At 50.4% G+C, this 21,897-nt stretch overlaps 1 protein-coding gene across 1 annotated transcript in view; it reads right to left on the minus strand.

The window, feature by feature from the left end:
• The window catches only part of SLC6A17 (solute carrier family 6 member 17), a 51,460-nt gene extending 31,094 nt beyond the window's left edge, over window positions 1-20,366 (minus strand). Inside the window, exons 1-2 of the mRNA XM_001099500.5 lie at window positions 19,999-20,366; window positions 3,775-4,147 (exon numbers count right to left, since the gene is read on the minus strand). Coding sequence (XP_001099500.2) covers window positions 3,775-4,060 — 286 coding nt within the window. The 5' untranslated portion in view covers window positions 4,061-4,147; window positions 19,999-20,366. The remainder of the gene's footprint in view (window positions 1-3,774; window positions 4,148-19,998) is intronic.
• Window positions 20,367-21,897: the final 1,531 nt, after the last annotated feature.

A 21,897-nucleotide genomic window follows, 5' to 3' on the forward strand; every position in this document is an offset into this window, starting at 1 on the left:
CACTAACAAGCAGTCCCATCATGGTGCTCAAAGGAGAGAGGGCCCAAAGGGCCACATGCTTAGACCCCTGGGTCTGTCTTTAACTCAGTCTCTTGGTCTTGGGTGTGGGGAAATGGAAGAGGAGCTAAGTGATCTGCTGCAGGAGGGCAAAGGGAGACAGCCGCACTGGTTTTGTATTTCGCCCCAGTGTTCTGGGTGGGGCAAGATGTGCAGGGAGGTGAGTTTCAGGGTGTCTGCAAAGTGGGTTGGCACCTACTATGGATGCCTCTTTTTTCTCCCCAAAGAATCAGGGCAAGCCTCCAGGTAACTGCTGCCAAAGAGTGACAGGGGTGGGAGTGCAAAGACAAGGTACTGGCCCCTCACCATCCAGGCTCTGTCCACCTCAGGCAGGCTGCCAGCCCTGAGTTGACTACAGGTCTCTCTACCACTCCAAAGCCTAAACTAACCAGAGCGCTCAGGGGCCCACGGTCAAGATAGGCAGAATCTGTGGTTAATCAGAGGTACTTTTTCATATCAACCTTTGTTGCAATCACTAGAAAATGCAACAGCACCCTCTTCTGCCTTAGAAAATACAACCTGGGGACACAACTGGATTTCCTTTTATGTTTCAACAGCTTTTGGGAGCCTCAAGTTGTTCATCCAAATAGCAGGGAGCACTGTTCAGGATGTTAGGAGATTTATCAGGACAGGGCCAGGATCCAGGATCTCTGAGGCCTTCTGGATCTCTTATCATCTATGCCTCGGTCAGTATTCTAAGCCTCACTTCTGGCAAACCCTGAGGTTATTCCTGGGGTTTAAAAGACCATCTTGGTGGTAAGAGCCAGGTCCTGAAGTCAGACCTCCTGGTTTTAATGACTTACTAGCTGTGCAACTTTGGGAAAATATTTGATCTCTCTGTGCTGCTGTTTTCTCATCTGGTTGAAGAGGATGAAAATGTTACGTATAAAATTGCTGATATTTGACCATTTTTAACTTACAAAAATGGCCACTTCATAAGCTTTGACCCAACACCTATCACACAAGGCTGTTGCAAAGATTGAATGAGTGGCTTACCCATAGTAAGCAATGGTTGAACACTTGCCTTTTTCTCATAAAAATAAACAGAAGGAAAAGCAAACTAGGGAGATGTCAACATTTCGTGGAGCTAAGGAGAGTGTTCCAGAGTTTCTGTCCAGAACTATGCAAAGTTTGATTAGATCGACTATGGCTCAAAAGCACAGACTCAACTCTCAGACCAAACAGCTGTCTTCTTCCTGTGATAATTTGCCTCCTCCTAAAAAATATTTAAGACGACTTGCTATAGACTCCGTCTCAACAAACAAACAAACAAACAAAAACCTGTAAAAGGGCCGGGAGCGGTGGCTCAAGCCTGTAATCCCAGCACTTTGGGAGGCCGAGACGGGCGAATCACGAGGTCAGGAGATCGAGACCATCCTGGCTAACCCGGTGAAACCCCGACTCTACTAAAAAATACAAAAAACTAGCCGGGCGAGGTAGTGGGTGCCTGTAGTCCCAGCTACTCGAGAGGCTGAGGCAGGAGAATGGCGTAAACCCGGGAGGCAGAGCTTGCAGTGAGCTGAGATCCCGCCACTGCACTCCAGACTGGGCGACAGAGCGAGACTCTGCCTCAAAAAAAAAAAAAAAAAAAAAAAAAAAAAAAAGGCCGGGCGCGGTAGCTCACGCCTGTAATCCCAGCACTTTGGGAGGCCGAGACGGGCGGATCATGAGGTCAGGAGATCGAGACCACCCTGGTGAACACGGTGAAACCCTGTCTCTACTAAAAAATACAAAAAACTAGCCAGGCAAGGTGGCGGGCACCTGTAGTCCCAGCTACTCAGGAGGCTGAGGCAGGAGAATGGCGTAAACCCAGGAGGCGGAGCTTGCAGTGAGCTGAGATCCGGCCACTGCACTCCAGCCTGGGCGGAAAGTGCAAGACTCTGTCTCAAAAAAAAAAAAAAAAAAAAAAACCTGTAAAAATATGGGACAGTTAAAGGTAGAGATAAAAAGGGATTGCAGGAATCAGAGAAGATAGAAAAAGGAAGGCAGGAATGTGGAATGGAAAGCTCAGAATTCTGAGAACTGACAATGCTTTTCCTCTAGGGTAGTTCTTTATGTCTGGTGCCATGGTGACTGGTGTCATTGTGAACAGTCAGACTGTGGCAAGAACACCGCCCTGGGTGTGAGTGCTTGTGTGTGGCATAGAAAGGGACTCTAATTCATCACCAAGTGCCCAGGCAGAACTGATCATCTAAGCTAGAAAGAACAAGGTTAGAGATTCCCAGCTAAGTCCTCCAATGCCACATGTCCTTTGAAGTCATTTTAGGCGCCTTGGAGCTCTTCTCGACATCTCACAGTGCATAAGGAAACCATACACTTTTATATCTTTGCTTTGGGCTAGTCAACTCAGTTATCATGCCACACAGGCCACAAGCTCTGATCGACAGCTACTTATTAAAAAGTAAAAAAGATCTTTCAAGCAAGGAGACTATGCAGCTAATATAGCTTGCTATGGGGGAAAGATGGAAGCCTTTGGCCTAATTCAATCACAAGAGTTCAGGTGGGCATTCTCACTCCCTGCCCTTCAAAAGAAACTGGAAAGGAGGAGAAGCCTCCCAGTCAAACGTGGCCTTCTGAACTAGGGAAAGGCGCATCCTGGAGAGGAGGGGACTGCGTCTTTGGAAGAGGCTACATGGCAAGAGTTCCACAACCAAGGAAGGAAGGAAGGAGCTGGAGTAAAATGCCTGCCAAGCTGGGGCCACCAAACAGGCTGGAGCATGCCACGCCAGGCACAGGGACTCAGGAACACAAGAGCTCTCGCTAGTTGACTTCCTCAGGACCAGAGGTCTGGGCTTGCAAATCTCTTTGTTTCCAGCCTATTGGGTTTTCTTTATTTTTAGTTAGTTGATCCCTGGTTTCAGGAAAAGCTGCCTTTGGACAATTCCTGGGGGCTGGAAGTGGTGGTAGTGGTTTGATACCAGGGGCAACACCCTCAAGAGGGATTCAAGCCTAGGGGACAGTGTGAAGGCCCCTCTTACCCAGAGGCAGTAGGTGTGGAGGCTAAGCGCCCAGGCTCTGGGCAAGCCTGTCCAGGTTTGAATCCTGACTTTATCACTAGCTGTAACCTTGGTCACACACAACCTTGAACAAGTTATCTAACCAATTTGTGCCTCAGTATTGTAGTCTCTAAAACAAAGATGCTAACAACTCCTTCATATAAGGCTGTTGGGAAGATTCGATGGTTGAATCACATAAAATTGGTGCTTTGGTTGTTCTAAGATGCTTAAATATCAGCAGCTTCAGGCACTTAGCCCTAATATCTATTAAGCCCTTAGAACAGTGCCTAGCACCTTGTAAGCATTTAGTAATAATGGCCAACAGGTGCCCCTTACCGTGTCCGGTCGTGTGTTGCCCATTCTGCACGTAAAGCTCATTTAATCCTCCCAACTATCCTGTGAGGCAGGAACTGCTATTATTCTCATTTTGCAGATGAGGCACAGAGAGGTTAAGCAATTTGTAGGAGGTCCAAAATTTGATTGGCAGGGCTGGAATCTGAACCCAGGCAGTCTGGAGCCAGAGCCCACTTTCTTATCATGTCCTGTAGTCTCTCGGTAGCTACTAACCATCATTATAGCCATTCCTGGGGCATCTTACTCTGGAATCCTGAGCTCCAACCTACAAGGGCTCCAGTTCTGCCTCAGCAAAGGGGTGTTCTTTTTCACCCTCAGCCCGGCCTATTTGCAGGGGACCCCTGATGCAGGCAGAGCTGTCTCTTACCTCCTCCATTTTTCTGGCACAGGTAGGGGAACCTCCAGATGTTGCCAAGGCCCACAGAGAAGCCAATCTGGGCCAGGATGTACTGCAGCTTACTGTTCCAGGCCGGCCGGTCCTCTGCGTCCAGCTCCTCCTCCACTGCCTTCTGCTTGCCACCTGCCTCGCCAGCCACATTCAGTACACTCTGCTTATAGTCCACAGGCTCCTCGAGGGCCAGCAGGTCAGCCACCGACTCAGTGACATGCTCACTGCTGTGCTCACGCTGGGTCACTTTGCTGTTCTTCGGCATTGATGCCACCTGGGGCGTGTAGCCCTGCTCCCCAGCACACAGAGAAGATGCAATACAGCTGCTGTCAGCTCCTTCTCATCCAGGGACCTAGGAAACCAGGAGAGCAGGAGAGGATTATCCCTGACCACACTAGGAAGCTCAGGAGCCCGACGTGGACACAACCCAAATCAACTCCCCATCACACTCTGAGGCAGGTCAAGGGCCTCAAATACTGAGCTTGCCCTCCCTCCCTATCAGGGGCTGCCCGGTGAGGAGCTCAAGGCCTACAGACTCAGTTTCTCCACAGGCTTTACCCGAGCATTATTTGAAAAGTAAACCTAAAGGGGCAAAAGAGGCAAAGCCATACGCCAAACCCAAGTAGATCGTTTCTTGAAGACATTTCTCTCTTCCATACTGCAGAGCTTAGAGTGCTCAAGCCCCTCTGGAGGCCCATACAGCTTCCCTTTCCAGGTGTTCTGCTCAGCCAAAACCACCTGGTGGGAGCCATGGAAGCCAGTGCCTGCCTTCCTTAGGGCCTTTTCATTCAAAATGCAGGGATTATATCAGGAACTGGTTAGAAATGCGGCATCTCAGGCTTGCACCAGACCTCCTGAATCAATCTCTGCCTTTTCACAGGATCCCCAGGTGATTAAAAGGGATATTAACATTTGAAAAAAAAAAAGGGCTCTTGAGCCATCACCGTGGGGTCCCTGGACACCAGTGCCTATGGCATCTCCATTCCCCTGGCCGGAGTGGCTGACCAGGCTCAGCTAAAGATTCTGGCACCAGAAGCCAAAAGCTGTTTGCTCAGTGCCAACGCATCTTGGGTCATTGCTCAGCACTGACATTATCTGAGGACTTCTGCAGCCAAGAGCTGGTTCTCCATCCTTCGGCGACAGTTTTACAGCAGATAATGTCTGCACAACACGGGCGGGGGAGGCAAAACCCTCCCCTGCTCCTGCCAGTCCTCATTTGTCTTTCATGCTTTCCCTTAAAGAAATAAAGCACCACGAAAATGAAGCCTTTGAAGAATTCCACCATTCTGTTACATTTCAAAGCACCCCCTCATTAAGGGAAGGTTGGAGGATTTAAAATTAAACATACACACCCCAGCCTGCGGTTGCCCTGCATCTTTCTAGGGATGTAACTTACCCAGCTCTGTAATTACTTTATTAAGGGAAAGAGCTGTCTCTGGAAGCTGGGCTCCCTGTTTGTTCTCCTCGTAGGTGCGTGCCACCTGAATGGCACAGGCAAGGTTGCTGTGCAGTACAAGGGCCAGGCCTGTCCTTCCTGCCAGCCTCAACCCAGACCTCCTGGCTGACCACAGCCAAGGCCTGACTGTCAAGGAGACCTGCCAGCCAGGCCCTGTTACACATGTAATGAAGCTGGGAGGTTTATGGGGTTGGCTAGCCCTCCCTCGGCCAGGTCTTGGACCACATTAGCAGGTGACACCTGCTACCCTCCTCTTCCAAGGGGACAGTGAGTCTTTAGTGACTGCCCCCTCACACCTCAAGAATAGACAGGGTTCGGCTTTGGAGTATCGATGACAGGGCCAGCCTGGTTAGAGGACCACAGAATTCCCTATAAGAAGCTCTCTTCTGGGACTCACTTCACAGCGGGTAAGTTGAACACTCCATTGTGTCCTGAAGGGTGCCCCATGGGTGGCACTTGTGCATCTGTAGAACTTTCAGCCCTCAGCCCCGCCCCCCAGGGCTGCCGTGTTGCTTGTGCTACACAAGTGAAGTGCGGCCCTAGGAGTTACGCAATGGAGAGGCCTGTGTCCTTGCCTGGGCTGCCAGCATGGGCTCCTCTCCTCACTCAGCAGGTCCCCCGTCTGCAGGGCGTACAGAGAAATGGCTGCTTGTCAAGGCATCTCCCCCCCTCCCCTACAGCTTACATCCAGAGCTGTTACTAAAGATGACATCTGGGAAGAGGGTGGGGGTCCCTCTGGAGCCTACAAATCACTAGGGTTCCTTGGCTCAGAGCCTGTCTTCGGCCGCTCTGCCTGCAGCAGAGTTTGAGCAGAGCAATCTGCAGTGCATTAGGTATGATTTACTGATCATCAAGCCACAACTAGAGAAAACCAAGGGGGTTTCCTGCAAGTCTGCAGAATTTATCTTGCTGCTGACCAATCGGAGCACATGTTTCTCCATAAATAGCCTAGTGAATGGCAGCTTCGGTCACCAAGATGAGAAAGGGCTGGGAGGAAAAAAAAGCATCATTTTAAACAAGGAGGACTCAAGGACATTCTGGTAAACCAGAGAAGGATACCTACAGCAGCATCCGGCAACCACAGAGCACTTCCTCCTTTTTCCCAAGATGTCACTGATGCCATGCGCATCCCACACTGAGGGATGGGGGCCCAAGGACTCCTGTGCCATTAGGTCTGCAGGATGCAAAGGGCTTGTACAAACCTCCAGGCTGAGGCACTGGGCTGGGCTGCAGTCATGACTGGAACCCTCTGTGTCCAGTGAATATGCCCAGGTGACAGCAGGGTCAGACTCAGAAATTAAAGCTTAAGGGACCTAGCAATTGTCCAGCTCAATGTTCCCATTTTATCTCTGAGGAAACTGAGGCCCAGAGAGAGGAACTGAATTGCCCGAAGCTACTCAGGTTCTCCTAACACCCTGATCAGAGCCTTGTCTGGGACACAGTCAGACTCAGTAGGGGTGGGGGACACAGGAAGAAGACCACTGGGTGTGGGAGTGTGAGGCATGGGCTGTGAAGCCGGACAGGCCTGGAGTTGAGAGTTCATTCACTCACTCACTCACCTGACATACATTTCCTGAGTGCCTCCTATATGCCAGCCTCTGTTCTAGGTGAGGGATACAGCAGCAAACAAAACAGGCAAAGTGTCTCCTCTTGTGGAGTTTGCATTTCATGTGGAAGGGCCAAATATTAAAGAAATCGATGTGTAACATAATGGCCAGGGGTGATATACGCTGTAAAGAAAATCACACCGGAGGGGTGCAGCAAGCTGGCAGGCAGCTCTTTTATGCTGCATGCGGGGATTGGGGGGGCAGTCAGGAAGGGCATCTCCGAGGAGGTGACATTTGAGCAGAGGCATGAATAACAGGAAAGAGCATTGGCAGAGCGAACAGCAGACACAAAGCTCCCAAAAAGGAAGCAGGCCTGGGAATTCCAGGAACAGCAAGGTGGCCAGAGCCGCGGGGCAGAATGAGAGGCAGAGACGGGGAGAAATGCGCTGGGGAGGGAGGAGCATGGCCGTGCTGTGTGTGAGGACTAGGGCTGGCTCTCTGAAGGAGGTGGGCAGCCCTGAGGCCTTGGCCACACACTAGCTGTGTGCTCTTGGACACGGCACTTTAATTATGTGAGCATCCGTCTCCTCATGGGTGAAAAGGTTGCATTTAATGACGCCTCTCATCTCCCAGGGAGGGCTGCTGTGAGGGTCCAAGGAGCGGCCACACACAGAGTGCCTGGCACAGAGCTTGGCACACAGAAAGGACCCAAATGGTAGCAGCCACTGCCTGGAAGTCTTGCATTGTTTACCTTTATAAATTTAAAAAATATGTAAGTCCCCATATTGATATTTGATCCCGTCAATCCCATTTCTTCTCAAGAAAGGCCAAAGAGAGCTGACCGTGGGGGCGGAGGCGGGTGGAGAGAAGCATCCTGCACCACCTCAGTGATGCCCACTTTCTTCTCCAGAACTGGTGTCCACCTAGGGCAGCCCCTAGAAAGTCCTACCACACACCATACCCCAGTGTCAAAGAAAGCCAGACAAAGGTCCCACGGCTCCCAGCTTGGATCCGAAAGACCAGCAATATTATTATTAATAAAAACAAGGCCTGTAATAAAAGTTAAGCATTATTGTTATTAAAATGTACCTCATGTTTGGAATAGCTTGAGACCACTTAAAACCATTTTTTATTTTTTACAACCTGGGTTGGTGATCCTGCTCGGGAGTAAGATGACCTGGGTTCCAACCCTGGCTCACTGCGTGCCAGCCACCTGGCCTGGGCAACTTTTCTAGCCTCCCTGAGCTGCAGTTTCCTCATGTCAAGGGAGGGTGCCAGTGGTGCCTACCTCACCGTACTGTGAGGAGGATACGTTGTACTGGTCTTAGAACCCTGCAGCACCCAAGAGGCGCTCACAAATGGTACCGTTTCTTCAGCTCTCATTCAATTCATACCCCAGTGGAGGCTGTGACTTAGAACAACCCTCCCTGCCCCACCCCCAGTTCCCTGAAGCCATGTGCCGGTGAAAGGTCAGCTTTTACAGCAGGCAGGGCCTGGAAATCCTAAGTGTACCCAGCCAATGACCCCAAAGCCTTGTCTGTGAGGAGCATCAGGATCAGAGAAGGACCCTGAGAGGGGTGATTCCTCTCTTTCCATATCCATGCATCTCATGGAACCAGCCACGATCCAGACATCAGCAGGCCAGCTAGGTACTGGGCTTGACCAACCTACTGTGCAAACTGTTACCATTGCCCTAACTTCCCCAGACCTCAGTTTTCCTGTGTGTAAAATGGGTTGGCACGGATGGCCTCCAAGACCCCTTTCAGCTCTAGCATATATCCACTGAGAGTCCCTCCTGCTTGTGGGTGTGAGCAAGGAGCCACCTGCCCCAGGCACCTGTAACAGTGGATGCGAAAGGTAAGTTCTATCTGCCCTGCCGCCCTCCATCAGCTGAGAGCCCACTGGAGCACGGTAGAGATGTGGTGACAGACAGCCCAGCTGTATTCTAATTATCCCCCCGTAGTAGCTGGGGTGGGTTGTGAAGTGACTTTCATGAGCAACACGTTGGATGATGAAGCTGCAAGGTACTCTCTGAAAGGAGTGCCTCCATCCCTGAAAGCACAGCGCAGAGGGGCGCGAGTGCCGAGCAAGCCCTCGGTGCCAGCTTGTCACTTAGCAACAGAGGTGGCTTGCAGCTCAGAATAGCTCCTGCGAGAGAAACAGGTCGGAGCAAGTGAACTGCGAATCTTCTTGAAAGGAGAAAAAATAGTGTGACTGGGAGGCAGACAGGTAAAAATATCTCCTGCCAGAGGGGTGAGGTCTCCATGAAAATTTTTCAAGCACAGCATCCGGCAATTAGCTCAAGGTGGTGGGGGATGGCTGCTCTCACGCTGGCACCAGGACAAAGCCTGGAGCCGACAGCAGCCACGGAGGAGAAGGGAAGCGGGGCCCTTCTGTAATGATGGAGGCAGCTCCCTGAGCACCCGCCTCCTGGGCCTGGGGTGTTTCTTGCTAGGGAGGTTCAGGTAACTCAAAGGACAAAGAGAATCATTTACTTTCTGAGTTAGACACCCCAGGGGAGGTGAGTGGGGGAGCCACCATTTTGGGGAAGCAGGCAGTCACCTAACTACAACGACCACAGACACCACAGGCCCACCCTGCCCAGCCCCTGCCCATGCTCCTGACCTTGCTACCCTTGGGTCTTGTGGCTCTGGAAAGAGTGGCTGTGGCCAAGCACATCCTTAAAAAGCACCTCTTCAGGGTGATCCAACAGGCACCCTGAAGAGCCCCCAAGAAGAGGAGAGCAGTGGAAGTGGTCCCTGCTCAGGACCTCAAAGCCAACATCTAACTCAGGTAGAATCGGCAGTGAGTAGGAGCCATGTCAGAGAATGCTTGGCAGCTTCCTGGTTTCTTCATGACAGGCAGTTGTGGCCCAAACTGTTCTCCTAATTACCTCAGAGCCTCTGAGCTTTTACTGAGCCCAAAACAGGCTGGACTGTTATCAGAGACACAAATTATTTTTAATTGTTTTATTAAAACTTCTGACAGTCACCTGGGGCAAACTGCTCCTGACAGAGCCTGGCCTTGACTTGGAGGCTTCTGCCCCTGGATGTTCTGGCCCAGGACACAGGCAGGGACCCCACACCCTTCTTGACTTCTCTTTCCTCCACCCCCACCCAGGTCACAAGTCCTGTCAGTGTGCTCAGCTCTGTCCTCTTCCCACCCCCTGCTCTAGTTCAAGCCTGCTCCCTGGCTAGATGCCTGCAGCAGGCTCCCAGCTCACTTTCCCCACCAGCATCCTACACATTGCCTTTGGTGGCATCTTCTGGAAATGCCACGCTGCCCCACTCCCACTGCCTACTGAAGGGAGCCCAAGGCCCTTTCCAAGGCATTTGGGCCCGCTCTATCTCCTGGGCCTCAGCTTCCACTTCCTCCCAGCCCACTCACCACTCACTCTAGACTAACCACTTCCCATCCCCTGACAGCTGAAGCCTTCTAGGTCCCCTCGCCTCTATGACAGCTCCTGCGAGTCTGTGAGTGAGCATTAACGCTCTGCCCTTCTCAGCACACTCCTCGTAACACTCTTTTACACTATTTTACTATTTGGCTGTCTGGTACAACCAGTTGTCGTTATGCCTGATCCCTTTTCTAAACAGCAAGCTCCTCGAGGCAGAATCGAAGGTGCATTCAGCTTGGTGCCCACCCTTCACTGCTCCTACCCACCCAGTGCCTCACACACACAGATTATCTGTGGGCACAACATGGTATTTACAGGTGTTCCAGCGTCCCTGCCTTCCAATCCTCTGAGAACAACCTGCTTCTCATGTAGAAATCTTACTACTGCCTCACCTTTGAAACAAAGAGGTAGGGTAAAACACTAACAGCAGTGACTAGAGAGACATTTGAACCTACCGGAAGTCTGCATGTCCCAGTCAGGGGGACTCTAATCCAGTGCATCCCTGTAGCACACATGGGGAGAGCCCCAAGACTTGGAAGCCATCTGTAAAATAAGGAGCTGTGCTTGCCTGCTTACCTACCAGCTGCATCTGGTTACCACATGGATGGAAGGAGAAAGAGAAACAAAAGCTCATTGAATAGTCAAATGAACAGAGTGGTGATTTTTTTTACTCCATTTCACAGATTTGTTGGGTTTGTGTTTTCCATCTCATACCTCAATTGACACCATCTTTGCTTCTGCAAGGCCAAATTCTGGTATCTTATTATAATATGAGCATGATAAATATGACATTATTGAATTGAATGAGTGCATAAATGAATTGATCCATTTTTGAACTCCCCAAAGTTTCTGGAGTCTGACGTGTTTTTCCAGCTCCCAGTTTTTTCCATTTCCTGATGCGATATTCTGATGCCAAGACCATATCATGCCCCAAGGATGCCCCAAGTGACAGTTTGAAAGCCAGGATACACTAAGAAACCTGGCCATCCCTTTGTGACTTTTTGCCACTTTCAAAAGAGCCAGTATTTGTGCTGTACCTTCCCTACTTTGTAGACAGAATCCATCCTCACCTCAGGGAAATCATCTTTGGGTGGGCACAGCATGGCTTGGGACTTGTGGTACCATTCCAAACAAGAAATCTAGCCAAGGAGCCAGTGGCACCTTATGCAGCCCTTTCTTACCTTCCTGTTGCATTTGCCGAGTCTGTTCTCTTCAGTCGATATCTTGTTTTCTTAGTCAAGAAGGAAGGGAAGCAGGAAAGGGGGCAGATGGTCCAGAGGGGGAGGAACTGGCACTGAAAAATGTGGGTGTGGCCAGTGCAAACAGATCTTGTGGTTCCATTTTACCATCTCACGTGGGAGAACGCATGCTCTGTGTGCATGTAAACAAGGGCAGCCCCAGGACCCACCCCCCGGCAATCCATGCATTCTCTCTTTACTGGAATTCAGGTGCTGAGGGATCCACTGGGGGAACTTCTGAAGGCAGCGTGGGATAACAATGATAACACAGCACATAGGCCATAATTCTTGAGTCCCATCTCTGTGGCAACCACCATGCTGAGCACCAAACAGATATTAGCTCCTTTAATCCTGCCAGTAATTATAACAGGTAGATACCACTGTTATTCCCATTTTACGAATGAAGACATGGAAGCTCAGAGGGATAATTACCTATATTTCATTGAATCTAGGATCCTGTGATGCTAGCACTTTCTTGAACTTACCAGAAAGGATCCATCGAAGGTTTCTACCCAACTAGGGTGAGCTGTCATAGACCCACAGCCATGTTGAAACAGCTATTGATTGCATGTCATGTCCTGATTTTAAGATGTGGTAATGTGCAAAAATACACATTTTGGAATTGATGAAATAAGGCAAGTCATCCAAAGCCCCTGGATCTGCACTGACAGACTGACCCTGGAGCCTGACTCTCAACCTCAATGCTATCATGGGTTTCAGAGCCAGGAAAACCTAAAGTCCTGCTCTGCCATTTATGAGATGTTAGTCTTTGGGAAAACACATAACCCCTCTTGGCTTTACCTTCTGGACCCGAAGAGATAGGAATGAAGGATGCTACACCTTGTGGGCTTGTCATGAGTATAAAATGAGGTAACACAAGAGTTGTGCTCAACTCAGGCCAGGCCCTCTGGGCATGCCATCAACCAGTGCCAACTACCACCTTCATGTGAGAACATGTGGGAAATGGGCTTAGCCAGGAATCAAGGCATACTCACCCACATTCCACAATGCCCTGGAGCTGGGTGGGACATGCACGTGTGAGCCCAAGGACACAGTGGGCTGACAGGGGATGCTGAGGCTCAGTTCTCTGACTTCTACTCCCCTTTTGGCCTGGAAGGAGAATAGAGCCCAGCGACTCCTATAAACTAGAGGTACTGCTAAAATATGAGATTTTAAAATATTCTTCTTGCTGTTTTTTAAATCTCTTTCCTTCCTTCTTTTCCTTTACTTCTTTCAACAAATATTTGCTGAACATTACGTGCTAGGCCCTGTTCTAGTGCAACAGAGAACAGAGCAAATAATGTCCCTGCCCCATGGGATTTATATTCTAGTGCAGAAGGACAAATAGAAATCAGACAAATATATAATTTATACATACAAACATACACTATATCTGATAGTATATATAAGTATATCAAATAAGCATATACAGTATAGAGTATGAGGGGGTGGAGCACAGCAGGGATGCTGCAACAGAGATGGGGTGAAGGAAGCATGCTCCGATAAGGTGACATAAAGACTTGAACAGAGTGAGAGAGTGGGCCATGTGGATGTCCTGGGAAAGCATTCAGAGCAGAGGGAACAGAAAGTGCAAATGCCCTGAGGCAGGACCTGAATGCCTGGTGAGTACAAGGAACAGACAGACGGCCATGTGCCTAGAGTACCCTGAAAAACAGAAGAGTGGGAGGTGCTGGGCTAGGAAGACAGTGAGTGTTCAGAGCAGGCAGGACTCATGGAGCATGGAAAGGAGTTAGGGTTTTCTTTCAAGGTTAATAGGAAGCTATTGGAGGTTTTCAAGCAGGGGAGTAACGTGACTTGACTATTTTTATTTTTATTTATTTATTTTTTTTGAGATGGAGCCTTGCTCTGTTGCCCAGGCTAAAGTGCAGTGGCACAATCTCGGCTCACTGCAACCTCCGCCTCCCAGGTTCAAGCAATTCTCCTGCCTCAGCCTCCTGAATAGCTGGGATTACAGACGCAGGCCACCACACCTGGCTAATTTTTGTATTTTTAATAGAGATGGGGTTTCATCATGTTGGCAATGATGGTCTGGATCTCCTGACCTCATGATTTACCCGCCTCAGCCTCCCAAAGTGCTGTGATTACAGGTATGAACCAACACGCCTCGCCTGACCTGACTATTTTTATAGGGATCAATGGCTGCTGGTAGGACAAGTGAAGAAACAGGGAGGGTAGGTAAGCAATATTGGTGATGTGGATCAGGCTGTAGATGAGACTTGAGTTTTGAAGAGAAAGGGAAACTGAGGACCTGAGGTGCTGAGGGGCACACCAGGTCTCAGACAGATAAAGGACCCATGAGAGTATACCAGTTTGGAAAAAGAAAAATTTTAAAGACCAGATATGCATATAAAAGTCCAGGAACAACTAATGAAAGCCTCATTCCCTTCTTTCCTCATTCATGGGGGGACCACCATGGGGACAGATGACTCCTCACGGCATCTGCCAAAAATCATCTGACCTGGATTGTCTTAAAACCACTATTTTCTGTTGTCTCAAAAAGAGACAGAGTGAACCAAGGGTGTCCAATTACCTGAGTTACCAAACGGACTGCTGAAGAGCTCTTGAAGGAATAGTGATCAGAAACCCTTAATTACAGTCCCAACATGATATCTCTTTCCTGAAAATGAGAAGGGTTTATGTCTCTTTCCTCACCAGCCTTCAGTGAAGCTCTGTAGAGTGTTGGGCAGAAAAGCATCCTACTGGGACAAGCCACAGGTGACCCACTGTGCTTACATATGTTATTTATCCTCACAACAACTTGAGATAAAATACAATTCTTATCTTCAAGACAAAGAAGCCTCTATCATGTACAAGATTACCCAGCCATACAATGGAAGAGCAGGGATTCAGACCGTCATCTACCAAACTGTAGCTATTTTCTTTCTGACATACTGGTACGTTCCGATCTTTTGCATGTCATGACACAGAAAATAACATTAGCATGGCACACTGGGGTACATAGAGGGGACGCCACCATGGTAAGCCATCCCAGGCTACTCCAAGGAATGAGGGCATCATTATTTCTGAGCCACATGTTACCCATCTGTAGCACTGGTTGGGAAGTTCTGCAGTGCTCCACGCAGCCTTGCAAAATGATACGTTCAGGAAGTCAACCGTGGACTGAACCCATCTACTACCATTTCTCCTAGAGATCAGGATCTTCCTCACTTGACTGAGTTCTCTTCCAAAACTCACAATATAAAGCAATTTGGGGAACTGGTCAAGGAGATTCCTTCCAGCTGTTCTTTGGAGTCCCAAATTACTAGCAGGCAGATGGCCCCCGTAGTGTGGCAGGACCATGGACAGCGCCCACCCGGTCATTCTGAGCGCCAGCCCCAGGTTGCACACGCAGTACAGAACATCTGCTCTTCTTCCTTTAGATCTGGGCAAAGTAAGGGAGACCCATGTCCTCAATGAATACTCACTTGGCAGTACATTCTTTAACCACCCTATGGAGTGACTATTCATTCCTCTTGCAAGGTAGTTTTAGCAAACATTGCTTCTGCCCCATTTAGAGCTGGTGTGGGATTCAAAGCCTCAGGAACCCAGGAATCTTGTAATTAAAGAAAAATGTAACTGGCAGAATTTTGGGGTGTGGACCAGTGAATTCCATTTGTAAGCAAAATAGAAGGTGGTAAATTAGTGGTACACAGAATTCAGCAGAAATTCTAATTAAACCAGTAATTAGAAACAATGGCATACAGTGACAAGCAACTTGTTATCTTCAAATAAACTGCTAGGTAGGCTCGGGAAGGCAGAGTGGCAGCTCAGTGGGACAACTGCAGCTAATGAGCTGTGAGCTGGTGTACTCACTCCCCTGACTCTATATGTGCCTCACTCCCACTCCACAAGAGGACACAGAATGGACAGGGCTTTGTGCCTCAACTCCCTAGTTGGGGACTCAGGAAGCCTAGGACTCACCTGACCCAGAATTATTCTCTAACAAAACACACCTGGTTCTGAACATGAGACTAAGTGCATACAGTAATTCATATTGCATCTGAACTTATGTTCTCACATGTTAATTTTCTGTACATATTGAATGTTTAACTACATATTAAAAAAAAAAAACTGGATTTGCCCATAAATGAGCAATGTTTTAAGAATCACTCATGGGAGGAGGAGGAAGAGAATGAGAATTATCAACGGACTTATCTCCACAAAATGGCTGCCTATGAAGCAAGGGTTTCTGGGAAGTCCTCTTCGTCCACTGCCAGTGAGGAACATTAATACTTACATTCAGTTATCCACCTTCAGGAACTTCCCCACTGAGATCTCAGGTGGTTTGGAGATGATGGGCAGGCTAGGACAGCATGGACCTGTTCTGGGGATGGCGATTTTTAAGAGAAAGAGAAGAGACAGAGAAGCTGGAGGAATCAGGTGCCATGTTTCCCAGAACGGCCACGGACACGCGTGGCAGAGTTTTGGAGTGAGGAGAAAGTGGGCTCTCCATGGGACAAGACCAGGAAGAAGCAAGTGGCATCTCCCCAAGCAGCCCTGCCAGCAGCTGCTGTAAATAACCTTGAAGTGTTCGCAGTTTTTCTCTGGGGTCTGGGGCCTCACCAGAAACGGCTACAAATCCCTGGCACATACTCTCCAGCAGACACCTGACCCGCCAAGCTCCCATCAGCAAGTGGCCGTCCTTGATTCTGCATATGCAGAAATTCTCAGGGCAACATCCACGCGGCTCTGACTCCTCTCACTGGTCTACACACGAACCCCTAGCTTGGACAAATGTTAAGGGAATGAAGTCAAGGGCAGCAGAGGTCAGGAAGAGAAGGACAGGGAAAGGACAAGAAAGCACCAAGATGGAGCCTGGGATCTTTTTCTGGATTTCAACCCACCTGGAGCCAAGTACCATATTCCCCAAACCTTGGACATTTGGTTATGTTAGTTTTCCACCAATTTCCAATTAGTACAGGCCCATTTCCCCTTTTCCCGGGGCATTAACTTAAAAAAAAAACTGGACCCACAGCTCTAGACAATCTTGTTTGGGTAAATGCCTAGGTTGTCAGCGTTTATTAAGAATGTATTGTGGAAAAGTATCACATAGAGATTAGGAACATGAAGTTTGGACTGATAGAGTTCCAATTCTCTGGTCGCCACTCATTACCTGTGTGACCTTGAACAAATCATTTAACCTCTCTGAACCTTAAATTTTACAATCTTAAATTTAAATTTTACTGGAGATAGCAATATCTGTCTCCTGGGATTGTAGTGAAGATTAAATGAGATGGTCTGGGAATAAAGTACTTAGCGCAGCACAGAAGCCTCAATAAGCAACTGGATATTATCAATTTGTGCCAAGCACAGTGTGAGCTACTGGAATCCAGAATTGCACTCGCCCCTCCTAAAAGCATGCAAAGTAGGCATTTCCTCACAGATCACTGCCCCACTTGAGTTTGGGATAGTGCTCTAGCAATCAGTTCTACCTATGGCACTGTGCTTCTGACCTCTGGCAGCCAGCAACATCAGCCAGGGAAGGGAAACACGGGGGCTGAGGTGACAGGTTTTTTCCCCCATCCTGGTGCTCCAGATGTTTGGCTGTGAGGACTTCTTGTAGCTCAGCCTGGGAGCGAGTGATAACTCAGAGCTAGTTCTAGCAAAAAAGCTTAAATCCATCTTCCCTTCAAACTATTCTGCTGCTTATCTTAGCAGCTTTAAAGGGATTAATGATGAATTGTCCTGCTGCAGCAAACCTGGACAGAAAAGGAGTATAAAGGAAGGGAGGGTATACAGGCAGAAGGAACCTGCTTCTCTGGAATCTTCTCATCTCTGTTTCCGTCATCCTTGGAATTTGCTCCTGGATCCAATGGGGAGGGCATTGGCTCCAGAATGAATGGTGAATGCAATGCACGTGCACGCGAGTGCGCGCGTGCACACGCGCGCGCACACACACACACACTGCCAGTAGCAGATTGGAGTCCCCTGACCCAGCATGGCTTCTTTCTTGCTGCAGTGGGGATCCCCTTTTTTCCTTCACTCTTAAGGCACACACATCTTAGCTCAGCACCAAATCTGGACATTTTACAGACAGAGAAAACTAGGGACTCAGGGTCCTTCAGGAAAACAGGAGTCACATACCTCACTTTCCTCTCCAGGAGAGGCCAGCCTCAGTTCTCCTGAACAGTTCTCTTGTAACTTTCAATTCTTTATGGATATAATGGGTGGGGAGGAGGATGGCAAGACCTGAACAAAGAGAAATGACCCCTGAAGTCCACCCAGCAGGTGCAGCAGCTTGGGACCAGGCCACAGTCAGAAACAACCCCAAGGAGTCAAGGTCTGTGCTGGAGTCACCCGAGAGCTGTTGCAGGTGGCCAAGAGCAGCCAGCAGACCCAGCACAGCTGAACCCCACCCCTACCCCAACACTAATCCTGCTCTTAATCAGGCTTCCCAATTTAGGGTCTCATGGGGAGACTTGAGGGTTGGAAACAGGTCTATGTGAAGCTGAGTTATGGGTCCTTCTTAATCACATGGGAAGCACGGAACCTTCATGTCTCCCCACATCCCCTTTCATGATGGAGCAGGGGCAATGAGAGAAAGAACTGCCTCTGGTTAACGCCCGTAAGGGAAGGGATGGGGAAGTAACATCTAATGAGCACCTGCTGTGTCTAGCACCTGGCTCAAAATAAGCCGGCAGAAATAATATCACAGGCATCCCTGTTTTACAACTGAGGAAACTGAGACTCCCGAGGTGAAGTGACTTGCCCAAGGTCACCCCACTGGCACATGGCAGAACACTGGGCCCAGTTTTGACCACAATCACAGAGCCTTTCCTCACCTTTCCCTTCACCTCTCGCCATCTCCCTGCCCAGACCAGCCTGGCCCTGCTCACCTTCCCATGGAGTCAGAGCTCCAGGACCCTTGCTCAGCAGCCAGAGCTGTGCTTAGCTCTCTCAGAGGACTTGCCCACCTCTGCCCAAAACACTTGGGCTCAGGTCATTCCTGCTCACGAGTCCTGCTAAAGAACTCCATTCAACTAACAAACAGCTGACACACGACTCTGTGTGTGACTCAGGCCAAACAAACTCACTCCAATCAGAGCTGGTGGGCATGATTTGCCTCCTGCACTGAGTCACCCTCCAGGCTGAGCTGCAGGGATTCGCTGAAACTCAACCACCTACTTAGCCACAGATGTTCCATTAGAGAAAAATCCGGCAGTGGAGCTAAAGCCTCTGATGGTCCCCGTGGATGGGCCATGGCTAAGGACAATCAGGTGTGACCTCAAAGCTCTTCCTGCCCAGGTGATGGGTCTGCCTCACAGAGCCATGGGATAACGTAAGCAGAGAACGAGACACAAGAACTCCCCACTGTAAACCTCAACACACTCTGACCTTGTTCTCCAGACATAAGTGAGCGTGTCCAGCAAGGCCTTAACAGGCGCTAACTAAACTTTTGGTTGAATTTTTTTGGAGCCATTACAGGATTGTCTTTGTTCCTGAAGTTCCTGCTAACAAGGACAATGCCCGGAAAAGAATCTTCTTTCTCATTACCACTTCCCTGTCTCCCCAACCCACCCCCACCTGCCTCAAGTTTACAGCTGAATTGCCCCAAAGGTAGCTCTGGTTAGAAATCTCCTAATCCAAAACGCCTGTTAAAGTATTTCTGAAAAGAAAAAAAAAAAAAAAGGAGAGAGGAATGGGATCAAAAAATATTTTCTAAAGCCAACTTGACAGGGCCTAGGTCCTGTAAGGTGAATGGCCTTGGGATTTCTGAACTTGATTTCTGACAGGGCTGTCTGGGCTTTAAAAGGAAACATTACGCTTCTTTCCAAGGCGGCCGCGCCCCTGGGGGAGCGGCCCTCCCTGTAGTACTGCGAGCATTCAGCATCGCTTCAGAACACGGCACACACAGGCACAAATGCAGCAGAGGCCTCTCGCCCGGCCAGGACGGCGCCCCCTCCAGATGGGCACCCCACGCACGTCCCCTGTCTCAGCCATTCTGTTCCCCAGATGCGCTTCCCACGAGGGAGGAAGGGCTCTCTGCTAGCTCCGAATCCAGCGAGGACCAGCCCCAGGACTGAGAATTAAATATTCGTCTCGGACGTGAGAGTTCTGCTTCGCTTGCCAATGTTACTGTCAAGGTCACAGGCCTGAGGCCGAGCGACTGGGGCTGATGGTCTCCAGCTGCGAAGGAGGCTCCCAATGGAATTGCGCCCAGGGCGCGCAGTTTCAAGCCGTGGATGGGCTGGGCAGGCCCCCTCCCGGTTCTCCGCGGGCGGTTGCCTCCGCAGGTCAGCCCAATTTCCTCCAGAGTTCTTGGGCCCTTCTGAGCACCAGAAGCTGAAGCCTGGTGTCCAACCCCTGCGTGCGCCGCCGGGCACCCCGATGCGCGAAGGAGAGCGGGCCCCGGGGCTCCGTCGCCAGGCAACCGCGGCTGGAGCGGCGAGAGGAGCCCGGGACCAGCGCAGGGTCGGGCGGATACCCGGGCAGCGCCGCCTCGCACCTTGGTTCTCAGCCCTCCCTGACTGGGGCGGGGCCAGAACAGGGAAAGTTGCAGTGGCCGGCCCGGTAAAGCCAGGCGGGGCGCGGCCAGCGACTCACCTGTCACGCGTGGGTAGTCGCGCAGACTCGGCCCGTGCACTCCGACAGAGCAGCTGCGGTCCCCGACAGGTCGCGGACGCACAGCTCCTCCCGCGGGCCACAGGCCCCCGGCTGGGGCTGGGGCGACACGGAGCTGCGCGGCGGCGCACGCGACTCCGCTCGCTCCTCACTCCCTGCCTCACCGCCAGTCCCAACCCGGCACCCGCCTGCCGCGCGCTCAGGGCTCAGGGGAGCGGCGCGGGGACCCAGGTCCCACGGCAGAGAGCACGCGGGGCTGCGAAAACTGGGGCCGAGTGCCGCCCTCTCTGCGCCCTGCCCGCGCCGGCTCTGCGGAGCGGAACGGAGCTGGGCGGAGCGCTGCGCGCACTGTTCCCTCGCTTTCCGAAAGGCCACCCTGGCGGCGGGGCGCCGTGACGCAGGCTTGACTCACGCGCGGGCCCGCGTCAATGCGAGGCTCTCGGGCAGCTACCGAGGCTCTGATGGCCGACGTAGGCGGAGAGGGTGGGCGGGGGGCGGGAGAGGGAGTTGCCAGGGGGCTTAGCTTCTTGAGGCCACTCATCAGGAGATGCAGACCCTGGAGCCCTCGCCAGGGCTTCTGCCCTGGGATGGGAATGGGGTCCCAATGGTTAAAGCCCTCCTGGACCCTGGGCCTCACTTTGTTCTTTTCAGACTCACCTCTTTCGGCCTTCCTTCATGAACTCAATCTCAATTCATGTGGTCATTTCCCCTGCCCTGGACATTTCCACCTCCCTGCTTCTGTTCCCTTTCCTTGAGATGTCCTTCCACTCCTCTGTCCATCCATCCTACCATTCCGAAAGGCTGTTCCCTGTGCAGGTCAACTCTTCAGGACATCACTCATCTGTTGAGCACCTACTGTGTGCCAGGGGCTGCAGAGGCTGAAAGGATCACAGAGGTGAGGGAATAGAACCTCCTAGAGAGGCAGTGTGGGTTGACCCAGGTCTTCACAATACAAAGCAAAAGGATTGGAGAATCGTACAAGATGAGTAAAGTGGGGAGACAGTGACAGGGAAATTCTGACTGGTTTCTGAGTAGGCCTCTTGGAAGATCCTGGCCTAACGGATGGACAGTCAGAAGGGGAGAAGGATGACCCCTGTGGAGTGGACAGTATGACAAGGGCATAGATGCAAGAGAGTAGAAACATATGCGTGGGGTGGGGTAGTGGTTGCCTAAACTGGAGCAGGGGTGGGGATGATGAGAGGTGAGGTTAGAGAGGGAAACAGGAGCCATCCTGCCAGGGCCTTGGGTGGCTGTTATGGAAGTCTGGATGAATTCTCTCTCCTCTAGGGAACACTAAGGGGACCTTTGGCATCCAAGGCAGGTGTTTGGGAGGAATGGGAGATGGAGGTTGTCTCAGCTGTCTTAGTGAAAGGTGGTAAGGGCCATTGTCAAGAACTCTGAATGGTCTGGGATTTTACACTTACAATCTAAGTTAGCCTGCCAGTTTCATGGATGCCAGCAGAAGACAGGAAACTCTGGGCCAGACACAAAGGACTTTAATTACTCATGGCACAGCAGGCTGCAAGAACTTCACATTCAGATCACCTTCCCTTAACTCTGAAGTCCCATGGGAGGGACATGAGACTGGACCACACACACTGAGGAACTCCAAGTTTAGGAAACCCCAATCTTTTATAATGTGCTACAAGCAAACTTGGCCGACATTTGCCCTAGACATATCTTTATTATACTAGACAGCAAACAGAACTGCCCTCCGCTAGAGGGAGATGCTCTCGTTGGAGGCTGTTTGCTATGCAAACATCCTCCAAAAGATAATGGGAACAAAAAGCCATCAGTGCGCCTGCCCACAAAACTTGTGGGAACACAAGACACCCATAGAGAATTATCTCCCGATAGAAAGATTATTTCAACAACTATTTA

The sequence above is a fragment of the Macaca mulatta genome, chromosome 1 (assembly GCF_049350105.2).
Source record: "Macaca mulatta isolate MMU2019108-1 chromosome 1, T2T-MMU8v2.0, whole genome shotgun sequence".
In the NCBI taxonomy this organism is placed as follows: domain Eukaryota; kingdom Metazoa; phylum Chordata; class Mammalia; order Primates; family Cercopithecidae; genus Macaca; species Macaca mulatta.